Genomic DNA, 22,467 nt, shown 5'->3' with positions numbered 1-22,467 from the left:
AGGATCTCCTCCGCTCGTCCTTCCGTCGAAGATCTTGCTCGGCGGAGAAACGGCTCTGCGTCGAGGGAGGGATCTATCGTTATTGATATTAATAACAAATGACCAAAGGTCGAAGAAACTATTTAGCAATGTCTCTCGAGGAGCTCCGCATAAAGGCGACCAGTAGCTGGGTGGAAAAAAACAATCTGAGGGACCTCGACGCGTGAGGGATTGTGGGTACAGCGCACGTCACTATAGGGATAGTGTTACAGACACGCCTTGTCGACGTTCCCTTTTCGACTACGAAAAACAAAATGCAATACTCTGCAGTGACCACTGGATGTCGGACCTATGCACAGCATGTGATTCTAAGCAGATTAACAAAAATCAGAAATACTTTTACAGACTGCAAAATTCGTTTAATCTCCGTATTAATGGCAGTAGTAATGGGGCAGACTGTCGCCAAGTAGAGAGCTGCAGCAATCTCAGAATATTGCAAGAGCTTGTACACTGAACAAAGGTCTCATGAGGTGCGTCACATTGGAGAAGTAACCTAGAACAGAAATGGGGTAAAACACAAATTAGTTTTACTTTCGCATAATCCACGCATTTCTTTGCAAGTAACAAACCAGGTGCCCACTATTCTAGGGAAGGAGAGCCAATCTATAGTACAGGATCAAGGTCGGTAAGTACAAAGATATCAAAGTCACTTAGGGAGCTCCTTTTCATTGGTTTACCTCTTACTGCATTCGGTTTGGAGAGCTTTTCTACTGACAGTTGCTTCGTTCAGCCTTTGTCACTGGGATTTGGGAGTAGAGTTCAGAAACTACATAGATGAGCTAAGGGAAGATAAACATAAAATGTGATTTTTGTAAAGTAGTGCCAGGATGAAGGAGTAACTCCAAGTCAGTACAAATGGGTCCAAACCTAAAAAGGACTTGAGTCGTCCTTCCTAAATTCCAATCCTGGCTCTAATCCATACAAATCCCAAATTCAAACCGGTTTCAAGGTGGATTTAAGTGCCAGCACAGCTCTTCACTTGGCCTTGGCAGAGGATCCAACTAATGTACAATTCTCTGGGTCTCTGTAGCTTTGGGGTGCAGTCCTGCCAAGGCAAGCACTTGTATTATTCTCTTGCTCTAGGAGGTTTGGGTACGGTTGGGTAAAGATTTGGGGTAGTACCGTTTGGGTGCACTACAACAACCACAGCCTCTTGGCAATATGACCCAGCCTTTGATAGAAGTCTGAACTACACAGGTTGGTAGTGTGGGTGAGCAGCCAGACTTATCCAAGGAGGGGTCGATGTGAGCTGTAGTGGGGTTACACAAAGATTCACAGTGACAAGTATTCAAAGAAACACTTATACTCAAGGTTTCTTGATAAAACAATTATTTATTTATTTACCGGTCATTTGAATAAGCCTTCTTTAGAAGTGAGCAATATAATAGCAACACACAAATACCTTCAAAATACACTTAGTTTCTAAATCAACAAACACACATTGGGGATGACACACAGACACTCCTTACACTCTCAGGTGACTTCAATAGTTAGGACACTCTGGACATTGATATATTACTGTTGGCATTTAGAATAGTACTGAGAGGAGTGTCAAAGAAAAGGTTATCAGAGCAAAAAAGAGATCTCAAATATTCTTAAGCAGGCAAATACTTTTGGACCCCCTCAATACAGAGGAGAGAAGAGTCATTCAGGGAAACAGGGTAAGCTAAAGTCAATGGTCAAATGTCTATGTGGATGAAACACTTCTTGCAGGTAAGTAGAAAAGTCTTTGCACAATGTTTTAGAAGTCTGAAGAAAAAGAAGAATCAATGTAGGGCCACAAGCTGTTAGACTTGTGAGAAGTAGAAGATTCTACAACAAGAGGTAAGTTCTCTTAGACTGTACAGTACCTTTAGTTAGAAGAAAAATACAGCAGATGACTTCTGGTCTGTGCAGCTTTGCAGATACTGGTGTTCCTGGGCCTCAGTTGTGGGGACAAGAGGGAGGACTTCTGGGGACTCCTGCAATGGGACGGTTACCGACAGCAACTGGCAATCTTCAAACTAGTGGCAATTTGGCGTTTCAGCTCCTCGGGTCTACGGCAAACAGCACCACTGCGGTTCCTGGCTGTCAAGATGGGCTTTCCTTGAATCTGGGGTCCAGCACACTGTTGAGGTGGCTCGGGCTCGGTCAGTCCTGCTTCCTGGTAGTCCAGAGGATCTTCCTGGAGCTCTTGACCAGCTTAAAAGCAACGCACACAATCTGGTGTTCCTCTGCCTGGCTCTTCGTTTCCAACAGCAACTGCAGTGGAAGTGCAACCAGCTTCAAGAGGATGTCCAGGTGGCTCACTTTGGAGTTGATTGGTCCCACCAATTCAAGGGGAGAACTCGTCCTTGCAGGGCTTCTCTAGTCGAAACGAAAGTCGAGTTTCAGCACAGCAGCAGGGCTTTACCGGGCAACCAATGGTCCAGGAGTTGCAGCAGGCATCTTCTTCAAGTTCTTCTTTGGATTCCTTCATCCAGTGGTCGACTCTGCCTTCCAAGCCAAAAAGCCTTGCCTTTTATGCAGGTTTCTCCCATTCTTTCCAGCCTAGTGGCCAGTCAAACAGCAGGGTAGCTGTCCTTGCCGGACAGCCAGCCGGCCAATCACCCAAGAGTGCATTTGTGTCTCCTAGGAGATTAAGAACAGGGAGTTTCAGAGACCTCCCTCACTTCCTGCCCCCACCAGACACCCCAGAGGCGTGCTTCACTCGTGAATCCCGCCAAAGAGAAAATTAACAAAGGGACCAAACCTGGCTTGGCGTGCAGAGTAAATCTCAAGAAGGGCCTTTCCACAGATAAAAAGGCGAAAAAAGACGACGAGGGCCATTTTTACAAAAATGCCACCCAATCATCCATAGACGCTCAAGTAACTTGGGGGATTTCAACAATTCTCGACGTGTCCTTGGATCGGTCTGCAGTGGTCCCCCGGGAACCCTCGAGGGCCGCACTTGCCCTAAAACAGGTAATGCAACAAACAAACAAGCAAGCAATATTTGGCGGGAATTACATCAACAAGAAAAGTTTACTTACTATTCGTCCGTACACAATTCACAATTACGCATAGATTATTGGCTCATCCCTTTCAGATTCAACGTCTGGCTGTGAGATACATCCCCGCACTCTCTCAGACCACCCCCCAATAACACTCAGCCTTACTTTCCGTGACACCGCACCGCCCGCCAAACGATGCAAGATGCCCCCTACACTGCTCAGAGAGCCCCATTGAAATTGAAGAATTTTTCTAACTAAATGTGGGATAGTTGAGCGGCTATGCCACTGTATGGGAGACATTCAAGGTGTGGGAGACATTCAAGGTGTGGGTCTGCGGTGTCATCCTGTCTAAGTCCACCGGCCTATTGAAAACCGTTAGGTGGGAATTAAGCATAGCTGAAGCAAAAATTGAATATAGCACCACGCATAGCAAAGAGACCCTCTCTGATATACACACAACATTGAATTAATTCAATAAACTTGCAGACAGAGGTCCTATACATGACCACCCCTGCCCGAGCCCGCAGATATGGGGAAAGCAATAAAGCGGGTAGGTTCTTAGCTAATCTGCTTCAGGCTGAGAGATAGCGTAACCCCATCTCCAGCATCCAGACAAACCAAGAGACGATAGTGAACCAGGAACAAGCTATCAACGCTACATTTGCTGACTTCTACACATCCCTATATTCCAACCATGATGGGAAATCTAATGAAGAAATAACTAAGTACTTGGATGCTCTAGATCCCCCAACCCTTACACCCGAGACACGCAATATACTAGACATGCCCATCACACTAGAGGAAATGACCAACGCAATTAAAACATTGACTTCCGGCAGGGCCCCTGGCTCTGATGCCTGGGAGCCGAACTATACAAAGAATTCCATGACAAATTGGGCCCTGTACTATTGAAAGTTTGGGAGGAGGCAACAGACTGGCATACACCCGAATCTGTGTGTAATGCGGTCATTACAGTCCTCCTTAAACCCAGTCGTCCTGCACAGGACAAGGCATCATACAGACCCCTCTCCCTGATTAACACGGACGCAAAGATTTTTTGCTAAAGTCCTCGCCACTAGGCTCTTACCATATATGCCCATCCTGGTCCACCCCTACCAGGCTGGCTTCATCCCCACTTGATCCACACCCTTAAATTTAAGACGCCTCTTTGGTGTAATTGCACAGATCGACCCCGAAGGCAAATGTGGTTGTCGCAACACTGCCGAAAAGGCGTTTGACTCGGTCTCCTGGTCCTATCTATTTCTGGTCCTGGAAAGGTTTAGCCTGGGTCAATACTTTGTTAAGAGCATTCGCCTACTGTACACAAACCCGACAGCCAGAGAATTCACTAATAACACCATGTCACCCAAATTCACACTAAACAGAGGTACACAGCAAGGTTGTCCCTTCTCTCCCATCCTGTTTGCACTCACCATCGAACCTATGGTGGAATAAGTGCATAAGAACCATTCCCATAGAGGGCTCAGGATGACGGGACCCTGCAAATAATATCATACGCGGATGACACCCTATTTTACATCCGCAACCCACAAGAAAATATGGAACCCATCATGACTGAAATGACATGCATTACTTACCGTAAAAGCATTTCTGATGATTGTATCTGCTTAGATTCACATGCTGTGCATATGGTCCGACATCCAGTGGTAACCGCGGAGTATTGCATCTCGTCTTTCGGGGGACCGACGCGCATAGCTGTGTTTGAAACACTATCCCTATCGTGACGTGTGTAGTACCCAAAATCCCTCAAGCACTGAGGTCCCTCCGATTGTATTTTTTCTGCCATGAGGGAGCCCAAGGCTATAGTGAGTGAGTACATGAAGAGAGAAAGTAGTAAGAAGTCTATGTTCCTTCCACCCCGAGCGGGGAGGCTGGGAGGGCGCCTGTGAATCTAAAAAGATACAATCATTAGAAATGCTTTTACGGTAAGTAATGCATGTCTTCTGATGCTTGTTAATCTGCTTAGAATCGCATGCTGTGCATAGACTAGCGAGCAGTATCCAGAGTTGGAGGTGGGTAGTGAGAAGGAACAGTAGAAAAAAGATGTCTTAGTACTGCTTGTCCCACCTGAGGATCGGACCTAGAATGAGTGTCTAGGCAATAGTGTTTTGTAAAGGTGTGTACAGAACTCTAGGTTGCCGCTTTGCAAATGGACTCTTGGGGAACATTTGCAATGAATGCTATGGATGACCCAGTGCCTCGAGTAGAATGTGCTCTAGGCTTGAAGGGCAGTTCTCTCTTTGCAAGAGTGAAACAGTGTGATGCATTTGACAATCCACCTTGATATTGCTGATTTAGAGACAGGGTCCCCTTCTCTACCAGCTGCCACTGAAACAAAGAATGTTTAGTTTTCCTCAGTGGTTTGGTTCCATCCATGTAGAACATGACTGCCCTGCGCACATCTAGTGTGTGAAGGCTTCTTTCGGCCATGTTAGTAGGTCTCTGGAAGAACGTGGGTAGTTCAATTGAATGGTTCACATGGAACTTCGAAATATATTTCGGCGCAAATCTGGGATGAGTGCGCAGAACTACCTTATCTTTGTGGACTGTAACAAAGGGGTCCAAGACCGAGAGGGCCTGTAGTTCGCTAACTCTTCTGATAGAAGTGATAGCTACTAGAAAGGCTGTCTTGTAAGTCAGGTCTTTCAGACTAGCTTTTATGCATAGGCTCAAAAGGGGGTCCCATGAGCCTAGTTAAAACCACATTTAGATCCCACCCAGGGGCTGGGTGAGTGATGGGGGGATACATTCTTTTAACCCCTTCCATAAAGGCTTTAATCACAGGTACTTTCCACCACGACACCTTTTGCTGTGACGTGGTGTAGGCTGACAACGCCGCTAGGTGAACCTTTAAGGAATTGAAGACTAACCTAGAGTCCAACAGATGGGTTAGATATAACACAATGTGTGAAGGCGAGCAATCGGTGGGATTGACGCCTTTGGAACTGCACCAGATGACAAAACGTTTCCATTGGCTGGCATAGCAATAACGTGTGTAAGGCTTTCTTGCCTCCCTCAGTATGTCCATGCATCTTTGAGGGAGTTGCAGATGTCCAAACTCTATGACCTCAGGAGCCAGGCTGCTAAATTCAGAGTTTGTGGGCATGGGTGCAGAGTCTCCCCCCTGTCCTGAGACAACATGTTGTATGGGCAGGGCAGCTTGACTGGTGGGGAGAGGGATATTTCCATCGGTGCGCGAACCAGGGTTGGCAGGCCCACATGGGAGCCACCAGAATCATGGTTCCTGGTGCATCTTGTGTACTAGCTTGTTCAGAAGGGGAGTCGGGGGGGGGGGGGGGAAGCGTAAACAAATCTCCCCGATCAAGTTATCCAGAGATCGTTCCCCCTTGGATCGGTTCTGTGGGTACCTGGAGGCGTATTCTGGGCATTGGGCGTTATCCTTAGTAGCGAACAGGTCGATCTCTGGAAACCCCCATTCTGCGAAGACGTTGGATACAATGTCTTCGTGCAGACGCCATTCGTATTCTTCTGGCAGAGGAAAATCTCTGCCGAGTACACTGCCAGAAGATTGAGTTCCCCTGGAACATGTTGGGATATCAGAAACATCTTGTGTTTGAGAGCCCATATCCAGATGTTTTGGGACAGCTTGAATAGCCCTGGAGAGTGAGTGCCCCCCTGTTTGTTCAGGTAATACATTGCTGTTGTGCTGTCGGTTAGGACCAGCACTGTCTTCCCTTGCAGTTGCTCCTGAAAGGCTTTCAATGCTTTGAACACTGCCAGTAGCTCCAGTAGGTTTATATGGTAGGACGCTACCTGAGGGGACCACACTCCATGCGCTGTCTGTTGAAGCAGGCGAGCCCCCCACCCTGTGAGAGATGCGTTTGTCGTGAGAGTGGCTTCCACTGCAGGGGTGGTGAAGGTTTTCCCCTTCAAGAGGTTCTCCCTCGAGCACCACTGCAGAGAGAGAACGGCTGGCGAGACAACTAACAGATCTTCCCATTGTCCGCTGGCCTGACACCACTGGCTGTTGAGCCACTCTTGCATGGGACGCATGCGCAGCCGCACATGGGGGACCAAGTATATGCATGACGCCATCATTCCTAGCAAACGCATAGCTTTGCGTACCGTCACCTCCTGACTAGCTAGATACTGAGGAATTTGAGAGAGCATGTTCTGAACCCTCTCGCTGGAAGGGAAGACTAGACCGTCTTCCGTACGAATTAGAGCCCCCAGGAACTGTTTTACTTGGCTGGGGACTAAGCTGGATTTCTTTTCGTTGATAGAAAATCCCAGGCTGAACAGTAGGTCTACTGTCTTTTGGGTGTTCGAAAAACACATGTCGAACGAGTCCCCCGTGATGAGCCAATCGTCGAGGTAAGGGTAAACTGGAACTGAAAGTCTGCACAGGTGTGCTGCTGCCACGGCCAGGACCTTGGTAAACACCCTTGGCACCGAGGCTATGCCGAAGGGGAGTACCTTGAACTGGTAGCGTTTGTCCTGAATCACGAACCTTAGGAATTTTCTGTGCGCTGGCAGCATTGAAATATGAAAGTATGCATCTTTCATATCCAATGTTGTCATCAAGTCCCCTTGTTTTAGCAATGGGATCACCTCTTGCAGCGTTACCATGCAAAACTTCTGGGGCTTTATGAACCTGTTCGCTGGGCGCAGGTTTAGAACAGGACGCATGGCGAGATCCTTTTTGGGTACAAGGAAGTATATTGAATAGATACCCTTGTTTACCTGAAGAATCGGGACGGCTTCTATGGCATCCTTTCCCAGCAGCGCCTCCACCTCTTGGACCAGGATCTGCAGATGTTCCGGTGGAAGGCGTCAATGTTTGGGCGGTCTGAACTGTGGGGGTCGGGTGAATTCCACGCAGTAACCGTGGGCGACCGTCTTTAATACCCACTGGTCTGAAGTTATCCCCTCCCATGCCTTGATGAAAGATGTAATCGCCCCCCGACCGGGGAGACATGGGAGGGGACCTGAACTTGGTCGTCATTTCTGAACCGAGGTTGACGTACCTCTGGAATTGGAGCCTCTGCCTCTATTCTTTCCGTGCTTCTGACCCCTCTGGGGGAAGTAAGTGGGGCTTGCAACCGGTTGACTTGGGTTGAAGTTGCCCGTGCCGAAATTATTTTGAGCGGCACGGGCTTGTCCTCGAAAGGACCGCAGAGAATTGCTGCTCCTCTGTGAAGAGGGTTTTTGGGAAATCTGGTGCAGCGACTTAATATTCTCGTGCTCCTTCTTGGCTGTCTCCAACGCATCGTCTACCGCCTTCCCGAAGAAGTTGGCCTCTTCAATGTGTTTGTTGATGATGGATGCCTGGGTCTCAGGCCTGAAGCCCGACGTGCGCAGCCACGCGTGTCTCTTTAGGAGAGTACCCTGTGCGAGAGACCTGCTTGCTGTCTCTGCGGAATCCAGGGTATTCTTTACAACATTTTGATTGGCAAGTTTGCCTTCCGAGACAATGACGAGAAGCTTGGCTCTGGTTGGTTCCGGAACCTCCTGAAGGCCGGCCTTCCTGGAGTAGGTTCAATTGGGCGTCGACGTAGCTTGCCAGTAACGTTGTGTTATTGGCAATCCGGACGGTATAAGCCGCCGCCGTGACCCATTTGCCCAAGACATACAACCTTTTGGACTCCTTGTCCAGGGGTGACTCTACCGTGGCAAGGGGAACCCCTGCTCTCTTGCGAGTGTTGGTCACCACCAGCGAGTCTGGGATTGCGTGCCCTTTGATATAAAGCGGGTCGGTGGGGGAGGGCCGGAAAAGTTTCGACCCTTGGGTTCACAGCCCTAGTCTGAGCGGGTGTGAGTAAAGAAGGGACCAGCAGTCTCTTTACCGAGCTCAAGAGAGGGATAGACTTGCTTGCCGGAGGCTTGTCATTAATAATGTTTTCCACGAAATCCTGTTCGGGCAAGGCTTCAAGCGTGGCAATTTTAAAGAATTCCGCTGCTTTTTTCAACATGTTGTTGAAAGCCATTTGATCATCCACCGGGGGAGCTTGTCGAACCAGTGTGGATGTGGGAGAGTCGAGCCAAACGATATCAGAATTGTGTTCATCCTGCTCGGTGTCCTCCCAGTTGTCTGTTGCGCCTTGATCTTCCCCATAATTGTCCAAAAAAGAAGCCTCCTCTTCTTCTGTATAGATGTCTCTATACGTGTCTTTCTGGACATCTTCTTGATAATCAACATAGTGTTGAACATCTAGGTGTTGGGCAACTTGTGTTTGAGGGTTAGGGTCTACCCGAGCTTTTTTCTGCGGAGGTTGATCAGAAGCCCTGAAGAACTGCTCCAGCCGATCCATATACCCCTCAAATTGCTCCGTGGTCCACTTGGATGACCCAAATGGACCCAGCTGAGCAGGAAACGGGTCCTCCGCCCTAAGGCGTTGAGAGGATCTCCTCAGGGTGCTTGAGAGGGGTACCTGGCTTTCTTCGTAAGAGTCTTTGGGATCATATTCCAAATCCGTGGAAAACCTTTCGGCGGATTGGCCCATAACTGTGGGCGAAACCGGTACTAGGCCCACCGCCGTAGCAATCCTATTGATGCTCTTACTGATAGTCACCGAATCTTCGGGAGACAACGCCTCCGAAGAAGGCTTTTCGGGTAGAGGCCTACTCGTAGTTTTCAGGCCTGCACGGGCCTTGGAAACCTTGAAACTCGAAGTTTCTTGTTCAGAAACTTCGGCGTGTGTAGTTTGGGGAGTAGCGCCCTTGTTATGTTTGTTAGGCCCAGTCGTCATGCGCTGCTGCGGATGCAGATGCGCGGAAGGCTTTGGATCAGATCGACCCGATGGCGCTTTCGCGTTCTTCGACGAAGTCGTCGAGGAGGGCGCTTGGGTTGCATGCTTTGTGCAGTGCGATTGTACGCCCCTGTCACCGGGTGTGGTCCCTGTAGCAAGACCGGAGTCGAGCCTGGAAGGGTCGGGGACGGGCGTGGCGGCTCTAGAATAGTCCGCCTCAAGGTCTATAACGTCCGTGTTGGACGTTTGGTCATCCGATGTACCCCCGTCACTCTCGGCTGGTGTCGCGACAGGGGAGGGAGGCTCCACGCGTGACATTCCGTACGCGGTCCACCGTTTCAACCGGCGCTCCTTAAGGGTTTTAGGTTTAGGAGTTTATACGCCGAACACTGCTTTAGTGCTCTAGGGGGAGGTAAGCGTTACACGATGTGTGCTCGACTTTCCACGGATATCTGACCCTTCACACAGGGCAGAATCTAAATGGAATCCTTTCCATAGCAGAAGGGAAGGGTGACCAGACCAAAAAGGAAAGAAGTGGAAAAGAGGAAAGACATAGCAGTATGGCAAACCCCGAGCCCACTCTCCCTACTGTGTAGGCCGGCCAGAAGCCCCGACCACGTGGAGGTCTGAACGCTGGATCTTAGGTGCCGGAACCCACAGCCGTAGACGATTCCCCCGTAGTCTTCGTCGAAGATGTTCTTGAAAGGCAAAGTGACTTAACAGGGATTAAACCGACAATTCGGTAAGATAAACAATGTCTCATGAAGAGCTCCGCTATAGGGCGACCAGTTATCTGGGTGGAAAAAAACTATCTGAGGGACCTCGGCGCGTGAGGGATTTTGGGTACTACACGTCAAGATAGGGATAGTGTTTCAGACACGCCTATGCCGACGTCCCCTTTCGGTCCCCCGAAAGACAAGATGCAATACTCCGCGGTTACCACTGGATGTCGGACCAAATGCACAGCATGTGATTCTAAGCAGATTAACAAGCATCAGAAACATACATTCTCCGACTACTCCGGGTACAAGGTCAACGTGGCAAAATCTGAACTGTTCCCACTGACACCTAGCACCGGGGATCTATCTGGGATAGGCAGGTTTAAATGGGCCCCCACACAAGTTCGCTATCTGGGAATAATGGTATCTAGGGACAAACACTACACGCAAAACCATGGGGAACTACTGCAAAACTTGACTATCAAATTACAACTGTGGGCTAACCTCGCCATCTCCCTCTACGGCTGGGTAGCCCTCCTTAAGATGTTGGTACTCCCCAAACTATTATACTATTTCGGTAACATCCTCATCTGGCCTGGGAAGGGAAAGCCTTTTTTGCACAACTACAATCGCTTGCCACCTCCTGTGTGGGGCGGAAAGACGACTAGGCTGGGGTGGGCTGATGGTGGAACCATTCTCGAGTGGTGGCATCTCCACCCCCGACTTCGAATTGTAGTACTTGGTTGGCAAGACACTGGTTTGACCCAGATATGAGAGCCACACATTCCTTTAGAAAAACATGATGCTTCCCCTATTGATATACAGTCAGTCATCTTCGGATCTAAACATAAAGACGTTTGTGAAGTTGACCCCGTAAGCACCACCACACACGCATGGTCCAAAATATATAAAAGGATTGGTCAGGAGACCCCATACGACCCGGACATTCCCCTATGGAACTTCCCCAATATTGCACCCACATTTGACAGGGCGCTTCAGGAGTCATGGGACTCAAACCAACACTTCAAAATGCGTGATATGTTCCCAGGGGGTACATACTGTGAACACAGGGACTTTGTTGAGACTGTGGGAGATGGGCAGCTCAAACGCTTTCAATTTCACCGAATGAAGGCCGCATTTGCTGCTAAATGGCCATCATTTCCCTTGGAGCCCCCAACTCACAAATGTTTAAGAGCCATGACAGCTACTGGAGGGCAAAGGAAAGGGGTCTCGATGCTATACACCTTGGTACAGTTGCACTCCACTTCATGCAATACCATTAAGGAGGTTTGGGAACGAAACTCTGTGGCTCTGATGCGGTCAACTCACCAAAACAGTGTCCATGAACTCGGGGCAAAGACTGATTTAAGATACTGAATCAACTCCACTATACCCCGGCCAAGTTAGCCAAATTCGTGGGTGGCTGTATGGGGAGGTGCCTAAAATGTGATACACCCAATGCAGATGCATACCACATGTACCGGGTGTGCCCTACGATTATGGAGTTCTGGAGAGAAGTTGCGGAACTCCTAGAGGAAATCACAGCAATCCCTGCATACCTAACTCCACTAAAATACCTATTCAGAGATATCGGTAAGGTGGCAGAAACCACTAGGCAGCGGTTTAACATCTCATGTGTTATTGCAAAACGATGCATCTTCATATGCTGGAAGTCGACGGGGAGACCCAGTCGAGTTGACTTCCTTAAGGATCTGTCAAACGAGGAACAATTTGCATTAACCGTCCCATCAACCTGTCGGCCCAAAGATATCTGGTCCCTATTCCGGCTCTAATTAATTTGCTACCAGAGGAAGACTCTACACCCCCGACATCTCCATAACACACCATGTTCATTGTCAATTATGCAAATATATGTCATAACTATTTGATGTTCTATGAAATGTCTATGGCGCGAATCTGCTCCAATGGAACTTCCTTTGAAAAATAAAAGTACAAAAAAAAATGCCACCCAATGGTGCTTTACTGCAGCTGCGAATGACACCATGGTAGTAAAAGGTAAACCACTGCCACCAGCTATTAATTGAGGAAAGGGTAACAAAATATTACATGAGAAGCAAGACAAAGGGGATACTAAGTAACCCCTCCAGCACCCTATTTTAAGATAGTATGTGCTGGGTCTAGAAGGTTACAATTGGAAGTACAGTTCATTTCACTTTACTGCTCTTGGAAACAGTAGTTATCCTAGAGAAAAGGTATTTAAACCTTTGGGGAAATCTGAAAGACTTCCCGGTGCCACTGCACTGAAGATGCAGTGCGACACTATGGAGTTTGTCAGACTCCAAAAAGCAAAAGAAACAGTAAAATACACGAGAGTGAAAAAGGGGTCTCACTCTCTCCAGGTAAAAATAAAAGTCCTAGATTCCAGCAAAAGAGCTGGGGGTGTCTAAGGTAGAGAAGAATTTGCACATTTCTGAGAATTCTCCCCAACAGGTACAGTCAGGTGTTACGAAAGATTTTCTTTTTGCTGCTTTCCTCCCATGGATTTCTATGCGACACCCTTTTTTGGACTTTGGATCTGACATTTTTCTTCAGCTTTAAGTCCCTTGACTTGTGGCTCATTCGTATGGGGAAACTGGTCAGTCCATATAAGACTATCAATAGAGAGACTATGTTTATGGATTACTTTTATTTTTAGAAAAGCACATCACCCTAAATTGAAGTGCATTTGGGATACCTTGTATCCTAATAATTCTTTCTCTTGTGGCTTTGTGGTTACATTTACACTGTCTAGGATGGGCTGTTGGTAGCGGATATTTTTCTACTATGTTTTAGACATTTTATATGTGTGCACTTTTCGGAATTTACTGCAACTGGCTACTAAAAAAGGTGGCTAGCACCCTAAGATGGCCGTACCATGAGGTTTTTGTCTGTCCTTTGGCCGTATTGTTCTTTGGCATCTTGAGTCTGGAGTTGTCATATACGGGGAGCCCTTATCCAGGGAAAGCTGCTGCTTTCACGGACAAAGAGGCAGTTTGTGCATGAACTCGGATGTTGGGCTGGGACAGTCTTGTAATGCGAATGGTCTTGTATATCGCCCGTCTGCCACCATTGATGGCCTTGCTGAACTTGGCTCTAGAACAGAAAATGGGGGTGGATCGTTCGTGGGACAGTGGGAAAGGCAGATGCCTGTGCACCCATCGACACAGTGGTGTTGATGGGTGAACGCCGGAAGTACCCAGTTCCTAAGTGCTAATCTGTTTTCTATGGGTTTGGTGGAAGAAACTTGGGAGTATCTTATACCTAGGTAGGAGACAAAGATCCGATAGACTACAGCGCTTTGGGTCTGGTTAGATGCTAATGTGGGAGAGGGCAACAGGGTTAAAGAGGAGAGCTTAGTCGTGGCTCGGTTAGTGTTGATGTGCCAACAGCGAGGCTTGTGTGTTTTCCAGAATACACTCTGCTATGGAAGAACTCTGCTATGGAAGAACTCTTACCTACAGGAGATTTCCGTATATAATCCCAAATTACACCAGCATGAGAGCTCCAATTCTGGAAGTTACCAACACTTGGTTGCTAACATGATTTTTCAGAGCTACAGAGAAGAGGATGTGGAGTTTATTTTTGGTAATATAGCGATGCAAGAGAAAAGAGCATAGTGAAAGATAGAACATTAGAAAGACCAAGATAGGTTTGTAAGACTATTTGTAAATATGGGGAGGAAAAACCCTTTGTGGAAATAAATCCAAACGGACATGAGCTAATACATATTGGAAGATCATGGAAAAGTTAATTAGGGAGAGGAGACTCTCTGGGAAACATCTTAGTAAAATACACACAATTCTTATTCCTGTAAACTCCACCACAGTTTTTTTATATGAAACTATTATACTCCAACTAAAATGCAGAAACAAGGGGATAAAGTATCAATATCACCACAAGCAAGATGTTCACTGTGTTTCAGATGTTTTAAGAAGTGGTTATTAAAACATATACTGCCATTGTGTAGCCAAACTAGGCTCTACTGGAATAAAAGCTTTGGAAAAATATCAGAAATGTTGCAAGATACAAACAATCCTACATGTCAAGTAATGTTATTTTGGATTGAAAGATGGCATGTTTACGGGAAAGTGTTGTATAGTTGTAAATGCAGAAAATGAAGTATTGTAAACAGTATGGAGAAACAACTGAAGATGATTGGTGGAATACTTTATGAGAAAAAAAAATTGAAAAAAAAGTATATAGGAGGCATGGCAGAGGAACAAAGAATATGTAGGTATATGCAGGACTCGCTAAATCTACCCGACCACCAGCACAGTGCAGTCTATTTTAGGCGGGTCAAGTACCATTTCTATGTCACTCGACTCTGTGGTCAAGTGTCCCGTCTGAAATGTTTATATGGACAAACTGCACTGTCCACAGCTGCCTTCTAGATGGCAACAGTACACCAGGTACATCCCAATTACCTAGAACCCAATCTGTGGCCGTCTACCATTTAAGTCTGTTGGTGAAGGCAGTTCGGTGTGGTCCCGGACCAGCACTAAGATGGATGTGCACTGAGAACCAAGGAGTTTGTCGGCCTGGGCGCATGCCTGCTCCTACTTTCTTTAAGGAGAGCTTGAAGAGGAGCAGTCATTGATAACTGCAAGTAGGTGGCACAAAGAAGGTATCCACAGGTCTGGTACAATAAAGAAAGAGACTAAATTATACTAGTTGGTTTGTCAAAAAACCACAAATCAGACCCACCAATGGCAATACTGCAACATGCTGAAGTTTTTGGCTATGTGTGACAGGCTTAAGTAATTCGATTTTGTAAATGCGCTGTTATAGGTTGTTGATAATTCGTTATAAAAATGATTCCCAATAACCCCGATAGTAGCCTTGCATAATACTACTTCACATGTTGGGGATCTTGTATTCTCAGTGGTCTCTAGAAAATTGTGTTCGACCATGTCTAGGAGGAGTAGAATTTTAAAAATGCACATCAATATTGTTGGTCACGTTTCTTCATGTGTCACAACTTTTCAATACAAAAAATGTGCCATCAAGTTCATGGGTCGATTTAATTTTCGCTTCAGTCGAGTAGATAAAATAAGTTGATCGACCTGCAGGTCTAGTAGGATTTTGGGAGGCCTGTGATGGGAACTGATGTATAAATGATGTCCAGATATTTTGCCGCAAATTGCAGGGAATGTTTGTGTGAGGCAATATGGAATGGGGTTGTGGCAGGGAATCCCCTCCCCCGCCCCTCATTTTCCAGATAGAAAATTGGTAAATAGGAGTGCAGTTCAAAAACTGCAGTAAAAACACAGAGAAAAACAACAGAAGACACCATCTATTATTCATCAAGTAAAGCAAGCAAGATAAACAAAATTAAAATGAAGTAATAGAAGAAAAGAGTTAGATTAGTGGATGCAATCTTTGGTATTCAATGGAAGTGGTTGTCTCTGAAGCATTAGATGCAAAACAGGACAAATGTCAGATCATACTGCCTACATGCATCAAGAATCAACACTAATTTCTGAAAACCTACCATTAAAATGGAATAAAATACCATAAAATACAGGATTAACAGTACAGGTAAATTAACTAAAATGGATATATTAAATTTGATGCAACTCCCCTCCCCCCCAAAAAAAATAAAAAATAAAATAAAGTGTAGACAACACTTGAGGTAAAACTCACACAGACTATAACATCATAAAAGAGATGGTCAGGAATTTCATTGATGAACACCAGTCCTCAATGGTACCTTACATCTTGATAGCGAGTATAAAGAACCACCTTTAGATTTACAGAAGCAGCGTACCACCCATTTGCTGGGAGACCAAATATCTACAATGGGCATCCTCAATAGCAACTGAGCTATCCCTCCAACCAACAGATGGCCTGTCCACACCCCAGATATGACTAACAGCTCTGTGACCCCCTTCTACTGCCAAGACCTTCCAATCAACTTGCATGTGCTGCCATTTCCCACATATTTAAAAAGGTAGATGATTACATCAGGCTTAACTGTGGAAAATATGGGACCTAATTGGTTTCTAGATGGATGTAGCATTCAAAACATTTAAGAATCTAAGAGCAGTGAGACTTGAAGGCTTTGAATTAACAAAAGAAGGCAAAGTTTATTTACAATAGCTTGAAATTGGATCCAACTTACGTGTCTCGCCGAAGCCCATTGCACAGGTCACGTATGTATTGCAGCCACAGTTTATGCAAGGGCAGAAACATTTCATATCTGTAATCATTAAAGATACTAAAAATTAACTTATGTATGTTATGAAGTCTCTCTTAATCCCCATTTTCCTTAGGAATATTTAATTTTAAAAGTATGATCCATTTGTCTTACAGCTCAGATCTCGCTAGATACAGATGCCGGGTGAAGTACAATTTTTTTCAAATGCAGCACCAATGACATGAAGTAAAGAAAAGGTTACTCACCACAGTAACTACTAGACAATTGTGTCCTTTTCTTCACGTTTACTTCGTTCTGTCCACAGGGATGGACCAGAGCAGTTTTTGAATCACACAATAATTGCCATTTTACTTTTACATGAAGCCATGTAGGTGTGTAACTGTGGGTAGTCTCTAAAAAACCATTTCCCTGGCTTCACCCTGGAGTCCTTTTCTGTCGGCCTAAGTCATATCTGATTGAGGGCTACGTTTTAGAGGAGAAGGAGGGCAGTGTGTGGAGGAAAGGGGACTAGTCCATTAGTCACTATGGAGAGTACCGCTTTGCTTAGTCCTACGTCCATCACCTTACTTCCATATTTAATTTGTGCTTGGGAGTCTCCCTTAGGGAGATTGGACCTATATCTAACATAGCCAAACACATTTCTGAACACAGCCTGATCAAACTGGGCATCAGCTACCTGAGCTACCATCCAAGCAGTAATTGGTGATATCCAATGAAGTGGCCCAGGTACACACTTTTGCAAGGATATTCTGTGGAACATGGCACTGAAAAGCCACCTAGGCGCACTAAGTGAGCATGGAGATCCTCCGATGGGTGGCTGGAGAAGTTTGAGCCAAACCACTCTCGAAAATACATGATCTACCAGGAAATTCTGGCATTAGAGGCCCAAAAGTCCTTCATTCCATCAAAGTAAAATTTGAGGAATCTGCGCAAGTCTAGGGAGTTTAAGACACCGTCAACCTTTGGTTTTATTGAGCATTTTTCAATCAAACATGGAAACAATTCAAACACATGGTCATTAACAAAGAAAGAAAGTCAAGAACCAACCCCCCCCCCCTCCCCCCGTACCCCTGAGAGTTCAAACAGGTAGCATTAGACAAGTCCCTGAATAAACCAACCAAGTTCATTTGGGAAAAGTAGCAAGGAGGCTTTGAGCCAGCTATCTGTAGGACTCCAGTAAAGGAGTCCACTCCATTTCTCTGCTCGGTGAGAAGTCGTGTAGGAGGCCAGTGATCAGGTTAGACCACTTTCTATTTCGACACCACTTGGCTCTGATAGAAGTGTGCAGGCAGTCCCTCCTTGAGGTACATGTTATTGAAGCTGTGCCCTGCAGCGGTAGTTTTTCACCGCGTGAACTGACACATAAGGTAAGCTTCTTTTGATTTTATGACACACACGGCTACCCGACAAATAACTAGAGGGCTGACAGTCTCATTTGGCTCTTTCTGCCCCCATGCAGGACTTGATTCCCTGGTCTGGTTGACAATGCGAGCGGACACTTAAAAATAACGAAAATAGGAGAAAAAAGCAAGATAGCGTTTGGGACATTCTTTGTCAAGTAAGTGCTGAGTGTATGTAACCTCCACACTTTTTAAATTAAACCAGCACAGAACTGATGTATTCCTTATCCTTTATACATTACATGATGCATTATGGGACATGTAGTGCCCAAATGATTACATAACCTAAGAATCTTAGTTAGGTGGGTGGGGTGGGGGGGGGGGTCGAACTGCCACGTATGTAACAGTTTAATTCCATGGCGTTTGTCCTGAGCGGAGATTGATTTTTTGTGTGCTGATCTGCATATCATTATGGACCTGTTTTAAATGAGTATTTAAATAAATACAAAATGAACTAAAGTGATTTGGTTTGTCAAAACCTTTCACAATTCATGAAACATTTGATGCATTTAAACCAACAGATAATACAAGCAAAATACATCATCCTTAAAATCAATAGACATAATTCAACTCATAATTGTACACATTACTCCCATTCCTTTACACACTATCTACATTCATATTAATTTCCTTCATAAAAGCTAAACCTGCCAAGTATCTAGGTTTGTTGTCCCTGCAAAATCCAGCACAAAAAAAAAAAAAAAAAAAAAAAAAAAACTGTCCGTTAGCAGCCTTTCCTCACAGTGCACAAATACTCTACCATCTTTTTCTCATCAAGGAAAGGCCTTCAGATTCTATTATCAAACGCAGTAACCATTCCAATGACTTAATACAAAAACAACAAAGTCTATTCTCACGCACCATTTTTTGTCTAGCTCCCTCACTTAATTCGTAAAAAACAGATTCAACTTTAATCTAATAAAATTATTTCTTAAATCAAATGGGGGTATCGAATCAAGTAACGAGAAATTATATTAAAGGTTTTAACATTCATTTTAGCACGATAAAACAATGTTGATTTCAAAAGCACCTCCCCATTTACAACACAATCAGTGCGCTCCAATTTAGTTTTTGTGCGGGTCTCAATTAACTCCTCAATTGTGGAATCTGCTGCATGTAATATGGTGTCACACCTATCTACCCAATATTTCAGTTCCTTGCAAGACTTCTCTAAAAATAAAGTATGCAATTCCACAAATGGGATATTCATAGGAGGACATTACTCTATGTATGAACTGTACTTTTTCCAGTCAATCTGACATTGTATACAAGGAAGGCTAAGTTCATGTCTGATTGCACTCATAGGACATCCCTTCGGTAGCCGTAAAACCCTATGCCATGTTTGCATCTCTATTTTTTGCAAATCATTACCATCCAGACCATACGTAAATTTTGGTAGCATTTTCAAATTATAAAATGTAATATAATACAAAATAAAAGGTAATAACGGGAATTGCTGAAGCATTTATTAATCATTTTAATTTGTAACATGACTTTTGCAGAATAACTCACCCTTTGGTTTCTTTATAGCTTTCCATGATGTTTTACTAGCAACTGTTTTAATTAGTACTTGCATTTATTGATTAGGTGCTTTTGCTGAATAGAAAAAACTGAACAAAATACTCATGAATATTCAACATAAACAACAGTCTGAAAAGCTAAGAGCTAGTTGGAAGTAAATGACATTTAGAAAGTAAATGACACTTAAGTTGAGAACAAAAGAGTATGTGCGGATAGACTTGATGTGAAGAGGAAGAGAGTTCCAAACTTCGGAGCAAAAGGAGAGAATGAATGAAAGCGAGATTGGGCACACGCTGGTCTAGTAGACATATAGAGAGACCAGAGAGCAAAAATAAGGAGGAACAAGACAGTGCATGAAAGCATTTGAAAAGTCAGACAAAAATCAAAACAGAAGACGAGATTCAAAGGAAAGCCAATGGAGGGAGTGCAAGGATGAAGTAACAGAAACCTGAGCAGAAATTCTGCAAAGGTGCACATAGACAAGTTAAAAACAGAACAGAGAGGGGCCAGGCAAGAAGCTGGAAGACCAACAAGAAGGCAGGATCAATAATCAAGACAGGAAAAAACTAAGTCGGAAAGGGCGAGCCTTAAAAATTTAAAGAGTTGGAATCTACAGGATCGAGCAAGGTTAGAAATGTAAAGCGCAAAGCAAAGAGGAGTCAAAAGGTGACACCCAAGTTCCTGACAGAAAAGGAGAAGGGGAGAGAAGGGGGAACACGAATAGATGGTGGTGGGAGAGGAGGTGGGATAGAAGAGGCAGGAAAGAAAGAATTTCAGTCTTTGCTGCACAGAGGTGTAAGAAGTGAGAGTTCATAGGATTAGATGGCGAGGATGCAGTTAGAGATGGTCGAATGAAGGGTATCAGAAAAAGAGGAAAGAGAAACAGAGCTGAAAGTCATCAGCATAGAAATGTGCAGAGACCGAATGATGAAACAGAAGATAAAGTGGAAATCTATAGGGAGAAGAAGAGGACCCAGGACAGACCCCTGGGAAATGCCATTAAGAGGAAGGTAGGGGACTTTGAGCCACTGCAAGAAACAGAAAGAACAGCTAGATACAATTTAAACGAAGAAAGAGCAGTGCCAGAAAAACCCAAAGAGCGTAGAGAAGACAGAAGAGTAGGGTGGTCAACCACATTAAATGCAGCAGAAAGACCAAGTAAAATTAGAATGGAATCAAGCGTGCCGTGCAGATAGAATAGCGTTGGCAACATAGAGAAGCGCAGTTTTCATAGAAAGAAATGGGGAAAAGCCAGATTGTGTTTGTTGGAGGAGAGAGTGAAAAATCAAGATAAGAGGACATTTGGGACTACTCACTCTAGGATTTTAGAAAGAAAGGGAAGAAGAGAGATTGGATGATAGAACGAAGGAGGTGAAGTCTCCAAGGACAGGTTTTATTTTTGAGAGCAGGAGAATAACAGCAGTTTGAACGTCTTCCAGGAATGTTGCTGAGGATAGAGAGTTATTAAATCAGCAAAGTCAGATAAGGAAGTAAGAGGAGAAAGATCAGTGATGAGAGAAGGAATAGGATCCAGAGGGGATGCAGTTGGATGAGCTCTAAGAGGATGCATCAATATCAGAAAAAGGGGTACGAGAGGACGAGGAAGCAGAAGGAGACTTAAACAGCAGTAAAGTACTAGGGGGCAGAAGAGAGGATCACAGTTGCACCACTTTAGAAATATAGTTTGCCAAATCAGTGGGAGTGAGTTAAGGAAACCGAGAGGTCAGGCGAAGGAGAGGATAATATGTGTGCAAGTAGCTGAAATGGACGATGAGTACAGCAAAGAATAAGATTGGAGAAATGTTTCAAGCATCAACCAAGGCAGAATTGTAAGAGGAGTGAATAGAGGGTATTGGACCCTCAGTAAGGGGAGGTTGGGGAGGGGGAGTAGCTGGGGGAAGAACAGGGTTCCCAAAACTTCTGATTTTTGTCCTAATTTTGAAGCCCCTGTACAAAGGCTTGGTGGGGAAGTTGCTGTATCAGGGGTCCTCCGAGGCAAGTAACGGCTGGCAAACCAAAGTAATCCAAAAAGGAGCGTACACAAGCAGGAAGTAATGCAATTTATTTAGGGCAGATGCAGCAGGCAAAGCACAGTTCAAACAGCTCTGTGGAACTGAGAACAGTGAGCTGTCAACACCACCCACCAAGGGCAAACCTTTTATACAAACATAATTTGCATACACAGTTGACATTTTTTGAAACACCTTACAAAAGATGATTGCTGGGACTAGGTCAGTCTCCGATAGCCAGGCATACATTAAGTGATTGTAATCGGTCTATGCCCTCCTACCCCCTTCACTTACCTTCCTCCACCACGACACAATTACATTTCAAAGCATTACGTGATTGTGCTGACTAGTGGAACTTCATCTGCCTTTGGTTAGTCTTCGACAAACAACCTGAGCTTGGTAAAGGGAAGACATTCACACAACAGAGGAATGAGGTGCCCCGTGGACATCAGCAAGGACACTGCTGCACCCTAGGGACACCAAAACCTATCCTTATGATTGGTCCCCAGTCGATCCCTCACCTCACCCCACAGCCCTCTTCTCATGACCATCTTGAATCTGCGGTTGGGTTTGATTTGACTGCATTTAATTTCTAATTCCTACAAATTCCCAGTGAGCACCCAAGTGCCTAGCTCGCTGGCCTCAAAAGTGTCCAGTAGTCCAATTCCCCTGTGGCTTCGTACTCCTGGGAATTGCCAACTTGCAACATTTCTCCGGCACACTGCTGTAGCTGAACGCTCACAAAATTCATGGTTACTCAGGACACGGGGCCTGTCGCCACGAAAAGACAAATATTTTACTTACACAAGGACTACATTTCCAAAATGTCTATTGTGCTGTTCTCGCCGTGCTACACTACTTTTTCTTCCCACTACCCCTGCCCCTCATCTCCATCCCCTGCATGCCCTTCTCTCCCATA

The 22,467-nt window shown here is 45.2% G+C and overlaps 1 protein-coding gene across 1 annotated transcript in view; it reads right to left on the bottom strand.

Moving 5' to 3' along the window:
• POP4 (POP4 homolog, ribonuclease P/MRP subunit) overlaps positions 1–22,467 on the bottom strand; it is a 298,865-nt gene that overhangs the window by 155,137 nt on the left and 121,261 nt on the right. Inside the window, exon 4 of the mRNA XM_069607073.1 lies at positions 16,583–16,660. Within this exon, the coding sequence (XP_069463174.1) occupies positions 16,583–16,660 (78 nt within the window). The remainder of the gene's footprint in view (positions 1–16,582; positions 16,661–22,467) is intronic.

The sequence above is a fragment of the Ambystoma mexicanum genome, chromosome 1p, assembly GCF_040938575.1.
Source record: "Ambystoma mexicanum isolate Mex_15411 chromosome 1p, UKY_AmexF1_1, whole genome shotgun sequence".
Taxonomy (NCBI): Eukaryota; Metazoa; Chordata; class Amphibia; order Caudata; family Ambystomatidae; genus Ambystoma; species Ambystoma mexicanum.
Note: the sequence above shows the minus strand (reverse complement) of the source record. Positions and strands in the feature narration are given on the sequence as shown.